We start from the raw sequence: 27,264 nt of genomic DNA, 5'->3' as shown, positions 1-27,264 counted from the left end.
GTTTATTTCTGTTATAATGCCTGTGTTATTAAGGGTCTACCCCCCCCCCACCCCGGTCTCGCCCGTCCTGTGTGCTGAGTTATATAACCTCAGGAACTCAGCACAGCCTGAACACAGGCGACGAACACAGTAAATAAAACCAGGACGGAAGCTTTAAAAATACTTTATTCTAAATATATTCTTCCTTATTTTCTTTATTTCAGCTTTTGTTTCCGCTGCAGGCAGAGCTAACTGCACCACCAGCCCACACTAAACACCCCTCCTCTCTACAGAAGAACAGCCCATGAAATAAAGCCTTATATACACTAATAGGGCATAATATATACTGTGTCCCATGACTTTTGGCACATCCCAGGTATGGAAAAGAACACTAGTGTCTATTCACACAGACTATTCTAGACAAACCTTTTTAAATGTGTTTGTCCACTGTGCATGGTAATATTAGTCTTATATAAGGAGTTCAGCCTCCCTCGCCACAGCCTCACATGATAACACCTCACTACTTATACAAGTGTGAGTGTTTCCAAGCTGTGCCCTGAGGTAAGCTTTATGATGATCAAGTTATATTTTTGCTCTCCCATGACTTTTGTCATGTCATGGTAGTTTAGCCAGTCTCATAACTGCACAGATGGATGGATGGATGGATGGATGGATGGATGGATGGATGGATGGATGGATGGATGGATGGATAGATAGATAGATAGATAGATAGATAGATAGATAGATAGATAGATAGATAGATAGATGAACAGGCAGACAGATCAAGTTACAGGCAGACAGATCAAGTTATATTTTGCTGTCCCATGACTTTTGTCATGTCGTGGTATTTTACCCAGCCTTACATAACTGCACAGTTATGCCTTATTATAGACAGACAGATATATAGATAGATAGATAGATAGATAGATAGATAGATAGATAGATAGATAGATAGATAGATAGATAGATAGATAGATAGATAGATAGATAGATAGATAGATAGACAAACAGAGACATCAACAGGAAGACAAATACATAGACAGACAAATAGAGACATCAACAGGAAGACAAATACATAGACAGACAAAAACAAAAGGATAGACAGGACAGACAGACTTATAAACAGAGATATAGATAGTCAGAAAGACAGACAGACAGACAAAACAAACAGATAGATTGATAGACAGAGATATGATCAGGCAGACATATAGACAGAGAGACAGATATACAAAAAGGCAGACAGACTTTAACACACATAGTTGGAAAGACAGACATATAGACAAACAGACAGACAGACAAAAACAAACAGATATAGTCAGATAAATAGACAAACAGATAAATTAACGGACAAAAACAACACAAAAAACACAGAAAGACATACTAAAAACAGACAGACATTTAGTTAGAAAGACTGAAAGACAGACAGTCACCCAGATGGATAGACATACAGACAGATAAATGAACAGGCAGATATATAAACAGTCAGACAGATAGAGCAAGACTGACAGACAAATAGCAGTAATTAATAAAAAATATATATTTTGTAAACTATAATAAAATACTGAATAATAATGAAACCAAGTGATAATCATGTAATTAAAATGTATTATTTAAAAAATAAATCATACATATAAACCCAGTAATATACAAATCTGATATTAAAATTAAATATATGCCAAAGGGTCGTGTATATATATATATATATATATATATATATATATATATATATATATATATATATATATATATATATATATATATATATAGTTAAAAATTAAATAATTTTCCTTAATAAACCGCTACTGTTTAAAATACACATTAAATGTAAAAAATACATTTCGATTGTGTCTCATATTTAAATAAATACATGCCCATATATTTCCTCACTTTGTGAAAACAAAACAAAACAAAACAACACAACAGTCACAGCCCGAGCCTCAGTCAGATTAGACTGACAGCCTCTCAGCCAATCAGCGAGCAGCTCCGTCTGTTTACATCAATCTGACCAATCAGCGCCCTCCTGATGCAGCGTTTCAGCCAATCAGCGCCTCACTTCCCCAACGCCTCACCCAACCACAGAGCTCCATAACCCGCCTGCTCTAACCAATCACAGAACCCCGCCTCCGCCCTCTTAGCCAATCAGGCGTCTCCGTGTCCGCCAGCCTCCCTCCGATCGGCAGCGGCTCGGTTCCCGCGAGCGGTCCGGGGGATGTTTCAGTAACGGCGGAGCGGAGCAGCGTGCGCGGCGGACAGGTGAGCGCGTGACCCGATTTTTACTTGCGTTGTCTTGCTTTTATGTGTGCACGCGCGCGTGCGTGAGTGCGTGTGTGTATTTGTGTGTGCGTGCGTGCATGCATGCATTCGTGCGTGTTCCGTCCGTGCATGCATGCTTGCGCTTGCGTGCGTTGGTGCTGTAGCGTTTGGCTCGAGCTGGCTGTGCAGCTGAGCTCGAGCTGGGTTTCCAAACAGTGCGCGAGCGAACAACAACAACACAGAGATCACGTGGACTCGCTTTCCGCGGGCACGTTTATGTAACAGTGCAGCGCGAGCGAGGAGATGGGCTTCACGCTCAGCAAAGAAAGGGATGAGGCTGAGGAAGAGGAGGAGGAGGAGGCTGGAGTGTGTGTTATCATTTTTATCATGACACTGATGCTTTTAGTGCCGGGATGCAGGAATCTGATCATCAGATCAATAATCAGATCAATAAGACATTGATTTGATGGTGAATGTTTAGCATGTGGTAATTTATACATGGTAAAATGTATGTATTTTTCACAAGATTGCATGAAAATGCTTCCTTCACTCTCCTGTAAAAAAGCTTTTTAATTCTAATTTTGGGTAGTGCACCTCCTGGTGAGAGATCGTTGACAGCTACACATTCCTTTACGACACACTCGATCATCAGCCAGCCGTCGTCTTTATCCACAAATCCAGGTTCTGAATGGAAAGCTTAGCTTGATTAGCTTGCTAACAAATTAGTGCCCATTCCACCAGTATACAACTTTTAATTGCATCTTTAAATCCCAATTATACCACAGTTAGTTCCGACCCTGCATTGTGATTGGCTGAGAGGTGTAATATGAGTGCCGTTATCAGCCGGAAATGCACTGTAACCAAACCTTTTAATACCTTCTAGATGGTAAGATTAGCCTAGTTTATCTACCCAGGTAACAAATTAGCGCCCATTCCACCAGTAGAAAACTTTTAATTGCATCTTTTAATCCTAAGCATTTTAGGGGTGCGTGTATTACAGTGTGCTCTCTCTGGATGGTTTAATCCCTTCTAGATGGTAAGTTTAGCCTAGTTATCTACACAGGTAACTAATTATTCCACCAATGTAAAACTTATGGAATTCCATCTTTCACAAAGATTCCAGCTTTTAATCTTAAAGGCCCCAGAAATATGCTTCTACAACACACTCGAACATCGGACTGAAAGAAGGACAGCTGTTTCAATAGTAAATTGCCTGCAATCAAGACCAAACATCAGCCAACCAATCGTGTTTATCATCAAACCCAGGTTCTGAATGGAAAGCTTAGCTTGGTCGACTTGCTAACAAATTAGTGCCCATTCCACCAGTATAAAGCTTTTAATTGCATCTTTTAATCTCAAGTATTTTTTCAATGTAATCTCTTTGGATGATTTAATCCAGGGGTGTCCAAGCATTTTTTGTTGGGGGCCAGAAGGAGAAATATATTTGAAGTCACGGGCCACAGACTGTAATAAAACAAATAATGAAATATACCACTTTAAATAATACTTTTTTCCTGATTACTTTCATTTACACACCATTTTACTTAACTTACTATCTTTATCAATCTTTGACAGTGTTGTGTAAACTAAGATTTTTCAAATTGGTGTTTCATTTCATGATGTCTCTTAATATTAAACTCCTTAATTACGGCAAGTTTTAGACTCTTTGGAGCGTTTTTCTGCGCTAGAACTGCGCACTCTCTCCGCTTTTAGACTCTTTGGCCCGTTTTTCTGCGCTAGAAATGCGCACCCTCTTCGCTTTTAGACTCTTTGACCCGTTTTTCTGCACTAGAAATGCGCACTCTCTCCGCTTTTAGACTCTTTGGCCCGTTTTTCTGTACTAGAGATGCGCACCCTCTTCACTTTTAGACTCTTTGCCCCGTTTTTCTGAGCTAGAAATGCGCACCCTCTCCGCCTTTAGACTCTTTGGCCCATTTTTCTGAGCTAGAAATGCGCACCCTCTCCGCCTTTAGACTCTTTGACCCGTTTTTCTGCACTAGAAATGCGCACCCTCTCCGCTTTTAGACTCTTTGGCCCGTTTTTCTGCACTAGAGATGCGCACCCTCTTCGCTTTTAGACTCTTTGCCCCGTTTTTCTGAGCTAGAAATGAGCACTCTCTCCGCTTTTAGACTCTTTGACTCTTTCTGACACCTAGCGTTCAAACTTTGAATCTCACATTATAAAAACCTGCTTAACAGCGGGCCAACTTTCATTCTATTTCTAAAGTACCTTGCGGGCCGCTCCAAAAAAGGAAACGGGCTGCAAATGGCCCGCGGGCCGTAGTTTGGACACCTCTGATTTAATCTTTTCTGAGATTAAATAGGTGCGTTTTATTATGTTTCAGTAAACGCTCACGTTATGGTGATGACTGGATGTTGTAACAGTCCATATGGCTGCGTTCTGGCGGACGCATGGTCTGCAGTCGGATATGTAAATGAGGAATCACTGTGCCGAGGTTAATTACTGACGGCAGGGAACAGCCACTTTTCAGGCCACTGAGCTGCAAAACCGAGACCGGGGGAATCTGGGGCAAACTGACTGAACCAGACACATCTAATCAGAGCATATAAGAACGAAACTAGATCTGTGTCCTGATAAAGAATCCTGATTCAGATCCAGTTTCATTTTCACTCTGACTCGATTAGACTGTGACACTGAAAAACATGCTGCTTTTTAAAGCCAGTATGAATTAGAATATGAAAATAGAAATTACTGTTGTGTCCCTTGACATTTGCCTGAATGAAGAAGTGATTTCTGCCACACTGTTTTGTCTGATATATGTAATGAATTTAAATGTATATTACCCCTAAATCTAATAACTTGGTTCTTTACTCTTGGCGGCAAGAACTGCAATCAAGCTTTACTGATAACTAAAAAAGAGTCTTTCTGATCTCTGTGGAGGAATTTTGTTCCACTCTTCTTTACAGAATTATTTAATTCAGACACATTGGAGGATTTTCCAGCATAAAAGTCAATTTAATCTCAATCAGACTTTAACTAGACCCTCCAAAACCTTCATTTAGTTTATTTAATCCACTCAGAGGTGAACTTGTTTGTGGGATTTGGGTCATTGTCCTGCTGCAGAAGCCAAGTACTCCTGAGCTTGAGGTCATTTAGTTGGTAAATGTGAGATGGGTGGTTGTGTTGTTTTTGGTCAGCAGTGTTTTTCATCTTGAAATTCTCCCATGGAGATCATTTTCACCCAGTCTCTTTATTTCTTATTATTGAATCATTAACACTGATCTTAACTGAGGTGAGTGAGATCCTGCAGCTCTTTAAATGTAGTTCTGGGTTCTTTTGGGATCTCCTGGATGAGTTGTTCATGCCCTTTTGGAGTAATTTCTTTAGGTCGGCCGGTCACTCCTGGGAAGGTTCACCAGTGTTCCATTTATGTTTTCTCCATTAGTGAATAATAGTGAATCACTGGTGCTCTGGAGTCCCAAAGCTTGATTGACTTACTATAACCTTTTCCAGATTAATAGATTATAAATCTGTTTTTGAATTTTTTTTCATAATATGTTGCTTTTTGAAACCTTTTATCTGCTCCATGTTGTCAGGCAGGTTCTATTTAAGTGATTTCTTGATTCTACAGGTCTGACTGTGATCAGACCTGGTTGTGGTTAGTAGTAAAATTGAAATTGTGATCTCTACTGATTTTGTGAATTCTTTTACAGTAAAGTACGGGATCTTTGGGGAAACTATGGAAGGTTTGACTTTTATAAGATTTCTTTATTTTTGAATAAGTGCATTTGGGAACGCAGCACTAGTACCCAGCGGTCCAACGCTACTTCTATCCTCACAGCTTAGTTTTGGTAGACGATGGTGATGTAGGTGAAAAAAGCGTATTGGAACCAGATCGTCACTGTTACATTACATTATCTCACAGTGGTTTTAATGCAGTGTGGTGGTAAAGCTGAGGATTCCTGAAGAGGTGAGGAAGTGCAGGAACTGTTCTGGCGTCAGTTCAGAGGATGGTTGGTCTGAAGCTCTTCTCCAGTCTGTATATGAAGCTCTGAGAGCTCTTGGGAGCGAGTGCAGGCTCTATAACGCTCATTAATCAGCGCTGGTAAATATGACTCAGCGCCGGCAGGGTGTGAATGGATGGCCGTTTGAACCCGACTGTGTTAAATACCTTTTCTTTTTCCACTCTGCGCTCGTACAGACGGATTCCTGCACCACTGGAGAAATGTAGGCTCAGCATACCTTTTTTTTTTAGAAAGGAAGACACTGGAACATTTACATTTACGGTATTTAGCAGACGCCCTTATCCAGCGCGACTTGGAAACCTATAGTTACTTACACACAGAGGTGGAGAGTCCAGGTCCAGAAAGTTTAACTAGTGTAAACAGAACTGTTTTAAATATACACCTACCTATCTCAGTTGTAATTGGCTGGTGGAGTTCCAGAGACAAATTCTAACCATTTGTTCTTTAGCTCTGAATTACTGGGTAAAGCATATAACACTGATGTGTTATTCGCACAAATAACATATAACAACACCATACCAACCACTCAGTAATACCATACCAACCACCTAATAAATCCAAGGCAACCACTTAGGAACACTATACCAACCACCTAGAAATACCATACCAACCACTTAGCAGTACCATACCAAACAACAATTAAATCCATGGCAACCACTTAGCAACATTCATACAAACCACCTAGTAATACAATAGCAACCACTTAACAACACCATACCAACCACCTAGTAATACCATAGCCACCACTTAACAACACCATACCAACCACCTAGTAATACCATAGCCACCACTTAACAACACCATACCAACCACCTAGTAATACCATAGCCACCACTTAGGAACACTATACCAACCACCTAGTAATACCATAGCCACCACTTAACAACACCATACCAACCACCTAGTAATACCATAGCCACCACTTAACAACACCATACCAACCACCTAGTAATACCATAGCCACCACTTAACAACACCATAACAACCACCTAGTAATACCATAGCCACCACTTAACAGCACCATACCAACCACCAATTAAATCCATGGCAACCACTTAGGAACACTATACCAACCACCTAAAATAACATAGCAATCACTTAGCCATACCAACCACCCATTAAAAACCAAGGCAACCACTTAGGAACACTATACCAACCACCTAGAAACACCATAGCAATCACTTAGCAATACCATACCAAACAACAATTAAATCCAAGGCAACCACTTAGGAACACTATACCAACCACATAGAAATACCACAGCAATCACTTAGCAATACCATACCAACCACTAATTAAATCCATGGCAACCACTTAGCAACATTCATACCAACCACCTAAAATAACATAGCAATCACTTAGTAATACCATACCAACCACCAATTAAATCCAAGGCAACCACTTAGGAACACTATACCAACCACCTAGAAATACCACAGCAATCACTTAGCAATACCATACCAACCACCAATTAAATCCAAGGCAACCACTTAGGAACACTATACCAACCACTTAGTAATACTATAGCAATCACTTAGCAACAAGGTTTCCCATGGGGTCTTAAAAAGTCGTAAAAAAATATCTGAAATGCGACTACAAAAGAAACAGTGACTGAGCAGGCGTCCCATGACTTTTGTCCCTATGGTGTAAATATATTTCAGTAGTCAGTAGGATCAGGTGTGATTAAAAGGAGGTGCTGCTCACCAATATCCAGTTCAAATACATCACATGCACACTGGGGGTGAACAATATGGCGATATTTATATACCACAATGGTATTTTCGCCATAATAATTCTCTTGGCGATATGAAAAAAAAAACACTGAATTAAAACAAATTATATTAAGAACTACTGCAACAAAACGAAAATTTAATATTATTATTGTATACAATATATATCACCCCTAACTGAGATATTAAAAAATACAAGAATTTTATCAGATTTGTAACAAAAGTCAATGATCCAGAATATCATGATACTAATAATAATGCACTCCAAATATCTCCATATATCCAGGATTAAAGTAAAATAAATGATACTGAACAGATATAATCTGTCTCTAGTAGATCTATAATGAGAAATGAGAACAGTGTGAATTTTTCTTTTGATGTGTGATAAACATACCTGTCAAGTCTCCCGTTTTGGCCGGGAAACTACCGTATTTTACTCCTCTTTCCCGCCGTCCTCCCGTATTAGTATTTTCCCGTAAATTTCCCGTATTATACTAAATAAAAAAATATATAGGCCACAGGCGACAATGCACTGACCACTGTGTGTCTCTTAACCAATCGTGGTGCCGGTTCAAGGACAAAGTCCCGCCTTTCAGGAGAAACAGCCAATCAGCTAGCTGGTTTTGCGGAGCGCAGTTTAGTGTGCGGGAAGCCCCGCCCCTCCCCTCGCTGTGAGTTCAGGCAGCTAGTCGGAGCAGCTGTCGTTAAAACTAATCTGGATATACGGAGATTTTTCTAAAAGAAAGGTAACTAACCATGTAAACTGTGATGAGATTGTTTCTGATAGCTGGTTAAAAAGACTCTTCTCTGAATCAAAACATAAATTAAACCCATTGTGTGTTTAATAAAATCCAGCTTGTGACTCAGTTAGCTTAACTTTAGAATTAGCTAGATAGATATTCAGGGTTTGAGAAAAATCTACATATATATATAATGCCCTGCCCTGATGTGCCTGATCAGCCAATAACTATAATTTCCAAACTCTATTAGTTCAGGGCTAGTTTTAGGGTTTGTTAGAATTTGTTTAAATCTCAAGTATTGTGGTGTAATGTATTATTTAGAAGGGGTAGAAGAGATGGTTGAGCTGGAGAGAGAGAAAATGTGGAGAGGGCTGAAATTAACTGAACTGATCAGGAGTGGACTGAACGATAGAAAGAAGTATTAATGAAAGATTATTAATTGTGTAGGCCCCTTAGGACTATTATTTACTTATGGAATATATCTGATCCATGTCCTTCTTGTAAATTTGTGCACCCTTCAATTTCATATATATATATATATATATATATATATATATATATATATATATATATATATATATATATATATATAAAGCACAAGCCCTCAGTTGGGCTGTTGGGGCGGCGGAAAAAATCCCTTATTTTTAAGTCCAAAACTTGACAGGTATGGTGATAAGTATGGGTGGGTGATACGGCATCATATTTCAGGGGAAAATAGCAATAGCGTTTGCCTACTGGGATGAGGCTGAGGTCATCAGCCTTGGTGTGTGTGTGTGTCTGTGTGTGTGTGTCTGTGTGTTGGTGTGTGTTGGTGTGTGTTCAGTGGGTGGTTGGGAGATCAGGGGCGGGGCATCTCTGAAACTATGGGTCATGTGACCAGCTGTCAGGGTTTCTGCGCCAACCAGATGCCAGCCTCAGATACTGGAGCAGATGGGTCCCCCTACATGCCCACACCTACACACACACACACACACACAATCACTACACACACACAAAGCTTTGGTATGTGGAGTAAGTGTGATTATATCACAATTAAATTAAAATTAAAATTAAACATTCTGGCCCCACTTATGTATATAAGGTGTGTGTAATAACAGTGTAATTATACATTAACGATTCATAGACTGGTGGTATATTTATTGTTATAAATCTATTACAGTGGGTACAGTTGTTGTAATTAGTGTTCTGCACAGTGCATCCACATAGCAACACCATACCATCCACCTACCAATACAATAGCAACCACTCAGCAACACCATACCATCCACCTACCAATACAATAGCAACCACTCAGCAACACCATACCATCCACCTACCAATACCATAGCAACCACTCATCAACACCATACCATCTACCTACCAATACCATAGCAACCACTCATCAACACCATACCATCCACCTACCAATACAATAGCAACCACTCATCAACACCATACCATCCACCTACCAATACAAAAGCAACCACTTGGCAACCACTCAGCAACACCATACCGTGCACCTACCAATACAATAGCAACCACTCAGCAACACCATACCATCTACCTACCAATACCATAGCAACCACTCATCAACACCATACCATCCACCTACCAATACAATAGCAACCACTCATCAACACCATACCATCTACCTACCAAAACAATAGCAACCACTCATCAACATCATACCATCCACCTACCAATACAATAGCAACCACTTAGCAACACCATACCATCCACCTACCAATACCATAGCAACCACTCATCAACACCATACCATCTACCTACCAATACAATAGCAACCACTCAGCAACACCATACCATCCACCTACCAATACAATAGCAACCACTCATCAACACCATACCATCTACCTACCAATACAATAGCAACCACTCATCAAAACCATATCATCCACCTAGCAATGCAATAGCAACCACTCATCAAAACCATATCATCCACCTAGCAATGCAATAGCAACCACTTGGCAACACTTTAGCAACCACTTAACAATACTATACCAACCACCTAGTCATACCATAGCATCCATTTAGCAATAACTTAGCAAACACTTAGCAACACATAACCATCTTCTTGGTATTACTATAACAAGAACTTAGCAACATTATACCAACCACCTAGAAATACTATAGCAACACCTTATCAACCACCTAGAAATACCATAGCAACCACCTAATAATACCACAGCATCCACCTCACCAACCACCTAGTAATACCATAGCAACCACTTAGTAATACCATACCAACCATCTAGTAATACTTTAGCAATTACTCAGGAACACCATACCAACCATCTAGGAATACCATAGCAATCACTCAGGGAAACCATACCAACCATCTAGCAATACCATAGCAATCACTTGGCAACACCTTACCAACCACTAAACAATACCATACCAACCACCTAGTAATACCATAGTAACCACTTAGCAACACCTTACCAACCATTGAGCAATATCATACCAACCTCTTGGTATTACTATAGCAAGAATTTAGCAACATCATACTGACCACCTAGAAATACCATAGCAACACCCTACCAACCACCTAGAAGTACCATAGCAACCACATAGCAACACTTTACCAACCGCCTAGCAATACCATAGCAACCACTTGGCAACCTTACCAGCCTTACCAGCACATTATTAGAATCATGACAACCACCTAACCACAAGCCTACCAACAGTAGCAACCACATAGTAATACAGTAGCATCCACTTAGCAACACCTAACATTTTAAAAGCTTTTTTGTGACTTGATACAAATAGAAATTCACATTTTTACCATTTTACATGACCGTGTCTGCCAGATTAACAATTTATGATGTCTACCCAATACCATTTATTTTACTCTAATAATGTATATACAGATTGGACTATTAAGGTAGAAAACTCATGTATTTTTTAATATCACAATATGTATCACAAAACAACAAAATATTGTGATATCAATTTGTCCCAACATCCTGCAGCTCTAATTTTATCTTCTTCGTATTTTATATTCTTCAGTTATTCGGATGTCGTGAAGTATCATTAGAGGATTGTATTGTGATGTAGTGAATATCACAGAATCACAGTATTGTGATATCATTGTGATAATATCGTATCGTGAGATGCACTGTGATTTTTACCACAATTTTTAATGAAACACTAGAAACACCCTATGCTCTCTCTACCTCACTTCATTTCCAGTAATCTAGCTCCACCCTCATCACCTCCATCACCCTCATCACCTCCATCCCCCTCATGGTCCTGCTCCTCCGCCCTGCTCTCTGAGGGTCCTGAGGGTCCCGGGGGCGAGGCTTCCTCCGCTCATTCTCCTGCTATAAATAAGCAGAGTTTAAAATAGGCCAATTTATTGTCTAAGCATTCATCTGTACAGAGCATCGCCAGAAGGAGCACGCATCTAACCATGCACTCATCTCCTCTACACACATATACTCATCCCTCCATCTCTACATCTCTCTCTCCTTTATCCTCCTCATCTCCTCTACACACATATACTCATCCCTCCATCTCTACATCTCTCTCTCCTTTATGTTCCTCATCTCCTCTACACACATATACTCATCCCTCCATCTCTACATCTCTCTCTCCTTTATGTTCCTCATCTCCTCTACACACATATACTCATCCCTCCATCTCTTTCTCTCTCTCCTTTATCCTCCTCATCTCCTCTACACACATATACTCATCCCTCCATCTCTTTCTCTCTCTCTCTCTCTCTCCTTTATCCTCCTCATCTCCTCTACACACACATACTCATCCCTCCATCTCTACATCTCTCTCTCCTTTATCCTCCTCATCTCCTCTACACACATATACTCATCCCTCCATCTCTACATCTCTCTCTCCTTTATGTTCCTCATCTCCTCTACACACATATACTCATCCCTCCATCTCTACATCTCTCTCTCCTTTATGTTCCTCATCTCCTCTACACACATATACTCATCCCTCCATCTCTACATCTCTCTCTCCTTTATCCTCCTCATCTCCTCTACACACATATACTCATCCCTCCATCTCTACATCTCTCTCTCCTTTATCCTCCTCATCTCCTCTACACACATATACTCATCCCTCCATCTCTTTCTCTCTCTCTCTCTCTCTCTCCTTTACCCTCCTCATCTCCTCTACACACATATATTCATCCCTCCATCTCTCTCTCTCTCTCTCTCTCTCTCTCTCTCTCCTTTGTCCTTATCTCCTCTACACACACATATTCATGCCTCCATCCCTACACTCTATCTCTCTCCTTTGTTCTCCTCATCTCCACTCCACACATATTCATCCCTCCATCTGTACATCTCTCTTTCTCTCTCTCAACACTCTATCACTCTCTCCTTTGTCCTTATCTCCTCTACACACATATTCATCCCTCCATCTCTCTCTCTCTCATTTATCATCCTCATCTCCTCTACACACATATTCATCCCTCCATCTCTCTCTCTCTCTCATTTATCATCCTCATCTCCTCTACACACATATTCATCCCTCCATCTCTACACTTTCTCTCTCTCTGTCTCTCTCTCATTTATCATCCTCATCTCCCATTCTTACATATTCATCCCTCCATCTCTCTCTCTCCTTTATCCTCCTCATCTCCTCTACACACATATTCATCCCTCCATCTCTCTCTCTCCCTCTCCTTTATCCTCCTCATCTCCATGCCACACATATTCATCCCTCCATCTCTACACTCTATCTCTCCATCTCTACTCTCTCTATATCTCTCTCTCCTTTATCCTCCTCATCTCCACTCCACACATATGCATCCCTCCAACTCTACACTCTCTACATCTCTCTCTCTCTCTCTCTCTCTCCCTCGTCCTCTCTCTGATTCTCTCTATCTGTATTTAACACAACAAGACAACAAATGTTTCTGAAGTGTTTCCAGATTCAGAGAACACCAGATGTCTGCCTTATTAAAATGAATAAATAAAAACACGCTTCAGAACAGAGGTCAGCTACGGTAACGTCCCTTTCTACAATAATATATAAAAGGGCTGCAGCTACCGATTATTTTAGTGAGTAATCGAGTAATCAGATAAAACATATTTGCTTGCTTAAAGAGTAATTAAAAATGCACAAGAGAAAACATTTCACTTAATAATGAATGACCAATCGGTTTAATTTTTAAATTTACAATATACATTTCCACATTGCAAACACAAATAGAAATAAATAAAACACAAAATATACATAAATACCACAAGTTATACTCCAATAATTAATAATTTAATAAATTAAGTTAAATTATTTAATTATTATTATTTATTAAATTATTTAACTTAGGATTTCTCGTAAGTATTAAATATAGGGTATTAATCAATAATAAAGGCAAAAACATTGGCTTTTTGTTGTGCATCTTAGCTTCTCAACAGCAGAGACGTTGCCAGTTCTGCGAGTGTTGGATAAGAGCGCTGCATTCTTTTACCACCAAGCCGGTGGATTCTCCTTCCTAGACAGGGAAATACATCACGACCTGTGGAATAATTGTGACAACAGAAGTGTTAAAGTGTTTTTTTTTTTTTTTGTTAATTCACGTTTTACACTACTCAGATCTAATTAATTGACATAACTAAGACTAAATGACAAAAAACAGTAAGTTCATGGCCGTGTATTCTTGCCAAAGTAACTCAGTAGCTCAGTTAACTTTAACTTGTATTAGTTTATAAACTCCACAGCGCTGTTTTTACTGATTACATAAGGCCTGTATTAAGTCTAGAACTTTGTCTCTGTTGTAATAAACTACCCACACACATTAGATAGTATTTCTAATAATCAGCTCTCTCCAGTGCTGTAAATATGTTATTAAGGTACATTAATCTTATATTAGTCTCATTGATTTATTATAAGTTAAATTTATGTTCTCTCTGCTCTAAAAACCTCCGCCTGCTCCACTTCCTGCTTCCTGTGCGTGGGTGACGTAACACTAAGCGCGCTGTTTCACATTAAAAGTCCACACTGGGCGCCAAGTGGTCCAGCGGTCTAAAGCGCTGCCACTATGAGCGGGAGGTCGCAGGTTCGAACCCCCGCTCATGCAGCTTTGCCATCAAGCAGCCGGCGCTCAGAGGGAGCACAATTGGCCCTGCTCCCTCCGGGTGATGTCCACAGAACAGGGCGTCTGTGAGCTGATGTATCAGAACCGAGTCGCTGAGCTTTCCTCCGAGCGTTAGCGCTGTGATTCTACTCAGCTCGAAAAGAGGCGGAGTTTAACTTCACATGTATCGGAGGAGTGTGTTGGGTGTTGGGGCATTACTAGTGCTAGGGGAGTCCTAGTGAGTGGGTTGGGTAATTGGCTGTGTAAATTGGGGAGAAAATGGAAAAAAAAAAACACACTAAATTCCACTCTGCGTTTTAAAATTTTTTCATCGATTCCTCCAGTCACAGAAAATTAAAAGAGACATTTTTTTAATAGAGTAACTCGAATTACTGGAATAATCGTTTCAGCCCTAATAAAGACTGGTGGTTATAGCTGTGTATGGTGTGGTGGTGGAGGGTTTGGTGAAGGAGAGACAGATGGCAGTAAGAATAGTCTCTCAGATCTTTCTGTATCGGTGCCAAATCAGTATCTGAGTGGGTTCCTGAGAACTCCTGTAGTTCAGATCTCGACTGACTCGACTAAACACAAGCTGAGACACGATTCAGCAGCTTCACGGGAATAGAAAGGCTCACGGTTCAGTTTGATTGGGTTAGTGAGATTGCATGAGTTTAACCAATCAAAAAGCACAGCTTTCTGTAATTACAAGAGAACGTACACCAGTGGTTCTATATACTGTATTTTTCTCACTATAAGCTGCACTTACTCCTTTAATTTTCCCAAAAATTATCAGAGCTCCTTATAATCCGGTGCTCCTTATGTATGAATTCTATCAGTCAGGTATTAAGGAGCAGTAAAGTCACTCTGCTGAAGTACAGAGTTATACAGGAGTTTCAGTTTAGTTCTCCAGCACTGCTGGAGCAGCATTAGCATTACCCCCTAATAATGCTAAGCGCTAGCTCTTTCGCAATTCAGAGGGGAGTATTATCTGCCTGTATCCTGCTGCTAACCCCGGCTAGCACTGCTGGAGCAGCATTAGCATTAGCCGCTCACCACTCTAAGCGCTAGCTCTTTTGCTGTTCAGAGGTGAGTATTGCCTGTAGCCTGCTGCTAACCCCGGCTAGCACTGCTGGAGCAGCATTAGCGTTAGCCACTCAAGCGCTAGCTCATTTGCCGTTCAGAGGTGAGTATTATCAGACTTTAGCCCACATGTTTACTGTGTTGAAACAAGCTACATAGCTGATAGCACACTGGCATACCAGAACACTCAGGTTCTTCCGTGTTGCGCTGTTGGGCAACATTAGCTGCTAACTGCAGCTAGCGCTAGTGGTTAGCTGTTAATGCTGTTGCTCCCAGCCAAATAAACAGTTTTCAGGAGAAAAATCTGTGTAGATTAACATCCAGCACTCTTTGACTTCAAAAGAATTTTTTTTTTTTTAGAATTACAGTTATGTTTACTTAAATTAGCTTAGCTTTACAGGTGCCACTCAGTGACGAAACCTGCTGAATTAGAAGGAAAACATGGCGACATCCCTGTTCCTTACTAGTGATGCATAATGCGCCTTATAATCCGGTTCACCTTATATTACACTGATCAGCATTATAACCATGCAGTGGTGACTCTGATGATCTGATTTCAGTGATTTTTGCAACTGGGTGGTATAAATAAGGCAGTGAGTGAACAGTCAGTTACTGAAGTTTATGGATTCTGTTTTTTTAGTGATCTGTTGTGTGTCTTTGCTATCATAACGACGGGAAAAGTACACCTTGCGCAGCTTGAAATGCGCAAAAGGCATGTGCTAATTCTCATTAATTAATCATGGGTGTGGTTAAATCATTTTGGGTGTAACCTGAAATAACCAATTAGTGTGTCTCTGGCTCATCATTCCCTTTAAGAGTCAGGTGAGCTCTGACTTTGGCGCATTGCTATTTTAACAGTGCAGCTACCTGGACGTGTCCAACGAACGCTTCTCAGCAGAGGAAACTAACCTGTGAAGATACACCAGCAGCTCATTTAAGGAAACAGTAATGTTATTTTATTCTTTATTCTGTTTATTGTTGATGTAAATGTTGGGTCAGAGTGCACCTGATTGGTTTATTTCAATTAGTACATGCCTTTTGCACATTTCGAGTTGCGTAAGGTGTACTTTTCCAGTTGTTATGATAGCAAAGACACACTGATACACCCTAAATTAAGCTGTATGTGGCTTCTGCGGTTGGTGGCTCGCGTATAGATCAGTAAAATAGGGCTCTATGACCTTATCTGAGCTATTGTTAGCATGTTAGCGTAGCGAGTGACTCTATCTGTGCTAGCTGGGGATGTCGGTATCTGTGTAAGTGTGTAAGTGTGTGTAATTGTGTGTGTGTGTGTTCGCTGAGTGCCCCAGACTAGACTGGCACCTCTTTACACAATGGGCGCTCAGTGTGTGTGAATGGTATTATTGATGGAGATTAATAAAGGTTTGTTTATTACTGCAGTAAAAGCTGAAGCTGTTGGACGGGGACGTCTTCGAGTGGGTCTGGAGGGTCCGCTGGTGCTGGACGCCACTCACCCAGCTCACTTTTAGTCTATTGGAGTGATAAATGCAGATTTGAGACGGCGGGCGCTCAGTGCCAGCCTTCAGGAGGAGCCGGACGCTGCCACTGCTGCTGCCACTGCTGCTGCCAGCCTGTGAGTGAGTGAGTGAGATCATGCCAGTGCCGGGTTGTGGTGGAGGTGATGGTGTGCCTGTGGGCAGCAGCTGCTACTAGAATTATACGCGTATTTTTATTTTACAACTAATTTGTATTTGCTCTGTGGTGATTTTGCATTAATTTCCTGAGGTTTGCTCTGGTTGTGATGTGGGTGCAGTATGGGAGCTACTGGGAGGTGAGCACTGTCTTACTGGTTTTACTGGTTTGCCTGGTTTGCCCATAGGTTTTGGGTGTAAGAAAATATTGATATACTGTATCGTATCACGATTTTTTGTTTTACAAAATCTGTATCGATTCTCAAAAATGAAGAACTTTAACTACGAGTTTACATGTAAAAATTGGTGTCAGAAGTGGTTCATTTAGTGCTAAAATGAGTATATTGTGATATGATAGTGAATTCTAACCTCTTGAATCGTGATACATAATTTATATTGTATTGTATCACGTTTTTTTGTTTTACAAAAACTGCGAATCGAACTTTAACTACATTAAAGTTTACATGTAAAGAATTGGTGTCAGAAGTGGTTCATTTAGTGCTAAAATTTGTATATTGTGAGGTGATAGTGAATTGTAACCCCTGTAATCGTGATACATATCTTTCTTATACACAGCCATAATTTATATTGCAATGTATCACGATATTTTGTTTTACAAAACTGTATAGATCAGAATACTACTCTTATTATAATATGGATTATTTTATCATTGTAAGTTTTATTTGGTATAAATGAAAATGTAGAAAGTTTAAACTTTTATTAGAAACTAAAAATAATCAGCATTTTTGTTTTGTCTGTGTTGTAAAGAACGTAAAGTAACTTACTGAGACTTTTATTTTGTATGTTGCATATCAAATATCGCAACTTGACGTAATGTCACAAAAAAATCTAAAGTACTAAAGTGCAGAATATATTTAGTGTACACATGAAAACTTCAAACATTAAAAGCTTCAGAGTAAATATTTAAATATATCATACAAATATAACACTAATATTAGAACATGGATTTTTTTAATCATTTCAAAAATAATATGAAGTGTATTAGGGGGTGGGCGACATGTCCCTAAAATAATATCAAATAATATTTCAGGCTATTTTCAAGATAACAATACTCTTGATGCTGTATGACAAAATACTGAGTTAAAAAATATATATTTTAAGAAAACACTACTGCAGCAAAATTAAAATGAAATTGTATTATTGCATATGATATGATATATCATATTGCATAGTCCTAATAACTGAGATATTAAAAAATACAATAATTTGATCAGATTTGGAACAAATTAATTCACTCCAAATATATATCTCCATATATCCAGCAGGATTATAGTAAAATAAATGATACTGGACAGATATAATTTGTCTCTAGTAGATTTATAATGGGAAATGAGAACAGTGTGAATTTTTCTTTTGATAAAAACAGTAAAAAAGTAGAACCCTGATGTGATAATTAGGGATGGGTGATATGGCGCAATATTTCAGGGTATAATATCGTTCACCATATTAAAAAATGTTGTTGATATTGTTGTTATTTACTGTGTAATTGGCTGCAGTTGAGGCAGAAACAGAAGGAAATTAGTGAGAGGTAGTCGGTCGTCGGGTGTAGTTGTAATACTCCAGCGTTAAGCTCTGCCAGTTAATCTGACACTTTTATGAGGCTAATGATAACAGTAATAAAGTCTGATGGCTGGCAGGTCCTCGGCCAAACAGTCAGTCATCTACCTGCTGCCAAAACCCTTCTATCGACAGCAGCACTGCTCAATTTACACTGTCAAAACATTTCCACAGCAGTGATTAGTGTCCTCAAGGTGAGCTGGAGGCGGTTCTGATTATAAAACACCAGATTATAAGGCAACAATAAACAATAAATGTCTATTTTCTGGTCTATTTTCATACACAAGCTAAGCTGAGCTAAGTAAACAAAACTGTAATTCTTTAAAAATATATATTTTAAAGTTAAACGAGTGCTGGATGTTAATCTACACAGATTTCTCTTCTGAAAACTGTTTATTTGGGTGATTAAAGAGCTTCAGTTTATTTACAGTAGGCTTAGATTTACAGATTAGCATTAGCAGCTAACCGCTAAATGCCGCCTGAAAGCGCTACACTGAGGAACCCTGAGTGTTCCTGTAAGTCAGGGTGATATTAGCTAGCGGTTTGTCCCACGGAGCTTGTTTTAACACGGTAAACACACAGACTACAATCCGATATACTACCCTCTGAACGGTGAAAGAGCTAGCGCTTAGCACGGTTAGCATGTAATGCTTATACTGCTCCAGCAGTGTTAGCCAGGGTTAGCAGCAGGCTACAGGCCCATAATACTCACCTCTGAATGATAAAAGAGCTATTGCTTAGCACAATTAGTGGCTAATGCTGCTCCAGCAGTGCTAGCCAGGGTAGGCAGAAGGCTACAGGCCAGTGATACTCTCCTCTGAACGGTGAAAGAGCTAGCGCTTAGCACGGTTAGCATGTAATGCTTATACTGCTCCAGCAGTGTTAGCCAGGGTTAGCAGCAGGCTACAGGCCCATAATACCCACCTCTGAATGGTGAAAGAGCTAGTGCTTAGCACAATTAGTGGCTAATGCTAATGCTGCTCCAGCAGTGCTGGCTGGGATTAGCAGCAGGATACAGGCTGATAATATTCCCCTCTAAGTGGCGAAAGAGCTAGCACTTAGCACAGTTAACCGCTAATGCTAATGCTAATGCTGCTCCAGTCTCAGTGCTGGAGAAATAAACTGGCTAGTAGAATTTATACATAAGGTGCACCAGATTATAAGGAGCTCTGATGATTTTTGGGAATATTAAAGGATTTTAAGTGCAGCTTATAGTGCGAAAAATACGGTACTGATATATAAATAATTTCTTTATACTTTGATTTAATATGAATATGATTAGAACTGCACTTTTAGCATTTTATCTGCATTATCTGTGATTGATTTGTCTGCGTATTACTCTTTTATTCTTTACCAATCAGAATCTCAACTTCTCATAGTTGGGGATTATTGTGAAATCTAGGAATTTTGCTGGATTTATTTAATGGATTGGCCAATATTTATTTGAAGCTGATATTTACTTTTTACTTCTACTCCTTACATTTTCACACAATTATCTGAACTTATTACTCCTAACATTTTATTTCTTTATTTAATTTCATTTCATCTCGTTTTCATCTCGGGGGCGTGTGCAGGTGTGATGGATCTCAGTATAAACCAATAGGGAGTGGGAATGGTATATGTTTATACTTCTCTACATCCAATCACAATCAGATTCACTCTATCTGGATGGAGAGATTTATCTGGATAGGGCTTTTATTGAATGAAAACCAGCTGAAATGAAATACGAGTAACGAGACTATTTTTATGAAAATGTAAAGGATTAGAAATTGTAGCTGTAGTGTATTTAGATATATTAAAGCGTGGCCGTGTTGTAACACGTGTTTTAGTGAGTAAGATAAGATCAGTGTGAGAGTGACGGCTGTGTGCAGATGTAGTGGAAGTGTGTTGGCAGTGTGTGTGTGTGTGAGGGGTGATTGGAGGCGCCGCAGGCCGGGGCATGTAGAGCGAGGGCATGAATCAGCGCTGGGTGTCGTTGTGGTTTTAGTGAATGTGAAAGTGAAATCAGGCTGGCAGTGTGATTTACAGACAGACTCTGCACTTTAGACGGCTGTCTGTCTGGTTTCCTGGATGTTGGAGTTGGATGCAGTCAGTGTGTGTTTGATGGTTTCAGTTGCACCGGGAGACGGAGAGCCCACAGTGACCGGAGCCACGCCGAGGGGAGCAGCGACCGCGGGAGGGGACCTGCAGGCCTGAGGTGTGTTTATTATACACTGCTCTTTACTGTGTGTTCAGATTTAAACGCCTTTATTTTGCTGATTAAAAACAGTTTTAGATGTTGGAAAAATATTTTTACTGTTAGGTCGGTTGGTTTAAGCAGAACATAAAGAGCTCACAAAGCAGAAACAGGATAGCCATCTCAACCCTCCCATCTCAACCGTTCCATCTTGACTTAATTCTACAAACTCAATCCTCCCAACTCAATGCCTGCTGTCTCTTCCCTTTCAAGACAACCCCTTACATCTGAACCCTTCCAAACCAATCTTCCCAAGTCAATCCTTCCAACTTAATCCTCCAAACTCAATGCCTGCTGAGTATTTTTCCCTTCAACCTCAAACCTTCCACTCCTTCTACTCTTTCAGCTCAATCCTCCAAACTCAACTCTCCTAACTCAACACCTGCTATCTCTTCTTTTTCAACTGAATTCTCTCAACTCAACACCAGCTATATCTACTTTTCAACGCAATTCTTCCATCTTAACCCTTCCAATCAATCCTCCTAAGTCAATCCTCCCAACTCAATCCTTGATACTCAATGCCTGCTATCTCTACACTTTTAACTCAATCCTCCTAACTTAACCCTTCCTACTCAATGCTTGCTATCTCTATCCTTCCAACTCAATCCTCCCTACTCAACAGCTGCTATCTCCACATTTTTAACTCAACCTCTCCATCTCCATCCTTTCAACTCAATCCTCCCATCTCAATGCCTTTCATCTCAACCCAACCACTCAACACAGGCCACTCACCCCAACCCAGTCTAGCTCATCCCAACGAACCACAACTCATCCTAACCCACCTGTTCCTGAAAAAAGTCCCGCCTTTCCACAAAAACACCCAATCAGAACAAAGGAGAGTCAGAGAGATGGTGGGGAAGACCCCCCCCCCCCCCAATAATTAATTAAATATAAATTAATTATGATATTTTTTTTTATCAGTGATTTAAAATAGGTTGTTAAAATGGTAATCAGATCAGATCATATTTTGGCCTTTCCTGTTGCAAAGTTTGTGATTTTGCATGAACACTTAATGGCTAGTCGCTCAGATTTAGTTAGCTTTAGCACAGATTTGTAATTATAACAGGTTCTAGCCTTCATCCACTGTTAGCAGTGTTATAAACTCTCAGCACAGTCAGTTTCCTCCTGTAGAGCTGAGCTCTCTCTAAAACTCCAGCACTGAATTCCTCACCGCTCTATTTATAACACCTCACCTCAGTGCCAGAGCACCACATCTGCCCATTCAGCTCCATACCACACACACCCCACCACCCCCACCTACCCACCTACCCCCTCAACACGCCTGCACCCAGTAAACACTGATAATCAACACATGAAGAAAACTAGAGTAAATTACACTTTAACTTTTATTTTTTTGTGTGAAAACGAATCATAAATTTGTGTCTTATCCAGCAGTTTTAATGCTTTAAGCCCCTCTTTTCACAACCTATAACCTCAGAAGGTTTCTAGCTGGCTTAATGTGTCCATTAAGCAGTTTCTTTTTTTTTTAGCGTCTTTACACATTGTTTATGTGGATTTTTACAGTTTATGGATTAATCACAACAACATTCTGTAATTAATCACACGCATTAAGACTTAAGCTTTTAATAGTGTATAAGCTGTACTTAAAATCCTTTAATTTTCCCATAAATCATCAGAGCTGCTTATAATCCGGTGTTTCTTATGTATGAATTCTATCAGTCAGGTATTAAGGAGCAGTAAAGTCACTCTGCTGAAGTACAGAGTTATACAGGAGTTTCAGTTTAGTTCTCCAGCACCCAGACTGGAGCAGTATTAGCATTAGCCGCTAACCATGCTAAGCTCTAGCTCTTTCCCAGTTCAGAGGTGAGTATATCAGACTGCAGTCTGCATGTTTACTGTATTAAAACAAGCTACGTGGGATGAACTGCTAATAGCTAATAGCGCCCTGTCTTACCGGAACAATCAGGGTTCCTCAGTGTGTATCGTTGCTGGGCGGCATTAGTGGCTAACCATTGCTAGTTCTAGTGGTTAGCCACTAATGCTAATGCTAATGCTGCTGCACCCAGCCTTAGTGGAAATCTGTAAATCTAAGCTTACTGTAAATAAACAGAAGTGCTTTACTCACCCAAATGAACAGTTTTCAGGAGAGAAATCTGTGTAGATTAACATCCAGCACTCGTTTAACTTACAGAATTACAGTTTTGTTTACTTAATTTAGCTTAGCTTTACAGGTCTTGCTGCTGAATTAGAAGGAAAACATGGCGACACCCCTGTTCCTTACTAGTGTTACATAATGCGCCTCATAATCCTGTGTGCTTTATGTATAAAAATAGACCAGAAAATAGATGTTTATTAATATTGCGCCCTTTAGTGCGAAAAATACGGAAAAATAAAAATGAATGTAAGGCAAAATGAAATTATATTCATGATGAGTAAAAGTTTAACAGCAAGCTTAAGGAGAAAAACCTTATGAGACCTTATGTGTATGAGAGTTGGCAGGATAAGGGAGGGCGTAGTGAATATTAGTGATATTATGAGATTTAATCCATTTTTAAATTTTCAGATTAATTGCATATGGTAATGTTTAACTTGGTGGGGGTGGGAAGGAGTTTACTAAAATTTAGAGCAGTGATACATTACTGTATATACTGTATATATGTGTATATATGCAATATATATATACACTATATGTCTGTATATGTCTATATGTTACCTGACTGCTCTCTCTCTCTCCCATCAGCACCATGGAAGAGTTTAAAGTACAGACCGCCAAGCATCCCGTCCCGAACAGCGCGCCCCTGCGGCCCCCCAGCGAGCACTCCAGAGAACGGGCCAAGCGCCTGTCCACCGACTCCAACGGGACGAGCGAGGGCGGAGCCGGGGCTAAAACGCCGGTGGAGCTGACGGCGCTGGAGGAGGCCTTCCGACGCTTCGCCATCCACGGAGACACCCGCGCCACGGGCAAGGAGATGCACGGCAAGAACTGGTCCAAGCTGTGCAAAGACTGCGGCGTCATCGACGGCAAGAGCATCACCCTCACCGACGTGGACATAGTCTTCTCCAAAGTCAAGTACGACATCTTACCTCATTTTACTGTGGTGTTTTTAGTACAGTTCTAGATTTAGTTCTATAGAGTATAGACATGTTGTTTTACATCATTTAACCAAGCAGGTGGCAATTTTGCAACTAAAGTTTATTTTGGGAGTTGATTATTTTTCCGTTTAGTCGATTAGTCAGCGATTATTCCTGTGGGTCCTGTTTCTAGCTTTCTATATTGCTTTAAAATGAGAGAAACAGCATTTTGTTAATTAACGATTTTGTTAATTAACGATTAGTCAACACTGAAATTTGTAGTCTACACAGTTTTCTAATTGACATTGTCGATTATATTGACTAATCATTACATCCCTACAGTTAACATTGTTGCTTTTACATAGAAACCTGCCACCACCAAGTGGTTGCTAGGTGGTTGCTATGATGCTCCAAAGTGGTTGCTATTTCACCTCAGGTGGTTTCTACGGTGCTGCTAAGTGGTTGCTAAATGGTTGATATGACATTGCTTATGACAGCGACAGTGGTATCCCAGGAATCTGATTTGGTGTTGCGAAGTGGTTGCTAGGCAGATGCAGTGATGCTGGGAAATACTGGCAACAGTATCCCTGGCAGTTGCTATGACGTTCCTTGGCGGTAGAGTATGAATCTGCTCTATTTCTTTTCTTACAGTCTGACAGTAATAACAGTGTAGTGATTTTAATCCAGTATGAATCTGCACTATTTCTGTACTTACAGTTTTGACAGTAATAACGGTGCAGTGATTTTAATCCAGTATGAATCTGCTCTATTTCTGTTCTTACAGTCTGACAGTAATAACAGTGTAGTGATTTTAATCCAGTATGAATTTGCACTATTTCTGTTCTTACAGTCTGACAGGAATAACAGTGAAATTATTTTAATCCAGTATGAATCTGCTCTATTTCTGTTCTTACAGTCTGACAGTAATAACGGTGCAGTGATTTTAATCCAGTATGAATCTGCTCTGTTTCTTTTCTTACAGTCTGACAGTAATAACGGTGCAGTGATTTTAATCCAGTATGAATCTGCAGTGAGTCTGTTGTTATTGATATTGAGTGTGTTCTGTTGCGTAATGCTGAAATGAACATCTGGGCTATCTGTGGGACCAGTTCAATCCCACATGTTAGATTACACAACCTCTACTGGGAACTGTAGCAAAAAACTAGAGAATAACTAGTAAGAATCTGTCTGTTATGAAACATCTTCACTCTTAAAGATAAAAGTGCTACAAGTTATTTGACCAGTTAACACTTGCTATAGTGTTTGTAAGTGATTGCTATGATGTGCCAGGTGGTTACTATGGTACTAAGTGGTTGCTATGGTCTTGCTAAGTTATCCTAAATGGTAGCTGTGGTGTTGCTTAGTGGGTTGCTAGGTGGATTCTTTGGGGCTGTTAAGTGTTTGTTATGGTATCCCAAGTTATTATGCGGTGTTGTAAGGTGTAGCTATTGCTACTGTGTACCAAAGTGGTTGCTCAGTGGATGCTATGGTATGCAAAGTTGTTGCAATGGTGTAGCCCGGGTATCCACAGTGTTTGCTAGATGGGTGCTATAATGTTGCTAAATGGTTACTAGGTGAATGCTTTTGGTTGTCATGTGGATGATGTGGTATCCCACGTGGTTGCTATTGTGTTGCAAAATGCTTGCTCAGTGGATGCTATGGTATGCAATGTTGTTTCAATGGTGTAGACCAGGTATCCAAAGTATTTTCTAAATGGCTGCTATGATGTTGCTTGGTGTTATTTCCCAGGTGGTTGCTATGATATTGCATAAGGATTGCTAGGGTGCTGCAAGGTAGTTGCTATGACATCCCAGGCGGTTCATATGTTGTTCCTAAGTGTTTGCTAGATAGATGCTTTGGTGCTGTTAAGTGTTTGTTATGGTATTCCAAGTAGTAGATATGGTGTTGTTAGGTGGTTGCTGTGGTATCCCATGTGGTTGCTATTGTGTTGCAAAGTGGTTGCTCAGTGGATGCTAAGATATGCAAGGTTGCAGGTACCCAAAGTGCTTGCTAGATGGCTGCTATGATTTTGCTTAGTGTTATATACCAGGTGGTTGCTATGGTGCTACAAGGTGGTTGCTATGATATTGCATAGGGATTGCTAGGTAGTTGCTATGACATCCCAGGTGGTTCCTATGGTGTTGCTAGGTGTTTGCTTAATGGATGCCGATGGGTGCTATGATGTTGCTTAGTGTGATATCCCAGGTGGTTGCTATGGTGCTACTAGGGATTGCTAGGGTGTTGCAAGGCACTTGATATCCCATTCACATGGTGCTGCTACGTGTTTTTTAGATGGATGCTATGATGTTGATTAGTGTAATATGCCAGGTGGTTGCTATGATGTTGCATAGGGGTTGCTAGGGTGTTGCGAGGCAGTTGCTATGATGTCCTAGGCAGTTGCTATGGCATTCCAGGTGCTGTAATATAGTATTTTTCAAACTAAAAGGCACTAAGCACTAGCTCTTTAGCCATTTAGAGGTGAGTATTATCAGCCTGTAGTCTGCTGCTAGCCCAGCTAGCATTGCTGGAGCAGCATTAGCATTACCCACTAAGTATTATCGGACAGTAGTCTGCATGTTTACCGTGTTAAAACTAGCGCTAGCGGTTAGCTGCTAATGCTAATGCTGCTGCGCCCAGCCTTAGTGTTAATCTGTAAATCTAAGCTTTACACAACTGAATAAACAGTTTTCAGGAGAGAAATCTGTGTAGATTAACATCCAGCACTCGAAATTCTGTATCAGGTTTTCATTAAAATAGAGTTTTTAGATCTTTCTGCTGTCTCGCTGATTCAGGCAGAGTGCCCACAGTCCTGCTGCCCACAGCTACAAGTCAGGATGGCTCACTCTGAATAATCCTGCGTGCTGCAGGGCCCAGTGACTCAGTGGAGTCTAAACTAGGCCAGATTTTAATAATGTGACCTTACTATCGGAATATCCACAGTGCATTTCTGCAGTAAA

At 40.2% G+C, this 27,264-nt stretch overlaps 1 protein-coding gene across 1 annotated transcript in view; it reads left to right on the top strand.

The window, feature by feature from the left end:
* Positions 1 to 2,120: 2,120 nt before the first annotated feature.
* The window catches only part of LOC103029217 (tubulin polymerization-promoting protein), a 42,193-nt gene continuing 17,049 nt past the window's right edge, over positions 2,121 to 27,264 (top strand). The window contains exons 1-3 of the mRNA XM_022685385.2: positions 2,121 to 2,232; positions 21,152 to 21,235; positions 23,976 to 24,305. Coding sequence (XP_022541106.1) covers positions 23,980 to 24,305 — 326 coding nt within the window. The 5' untranslated portion in view covers positions 2,121 to 2,232; positions 21,152 to 21,235; positions 23,976 to 23,979. The remainder of the gene's footprint in view (positions 2,233 to 21,151; positions 21,236 to 23,975; positions 24,306 to 27,264) is intronic.

Source organism: Astyanax mexicanus, chromosome 1, assembly GCF_023375975.1.
Source record: "Astyanax mexicanus isolate ESR-SI-001 chromosome 1, AstMex3_surface, whole genome shotgun sequence".
Taxonomy (NCBI): Eukaryota; Metazoa; Chordata; class Actinopteri; order Characiformes; family Acestrorhamphidae; genus Astyanax; species Astyanax mexicanus.
Note: the sequence above shows the minus strand (reverse complement) of the source record. Positions and strands in the feature narration are given on the sequence as shown.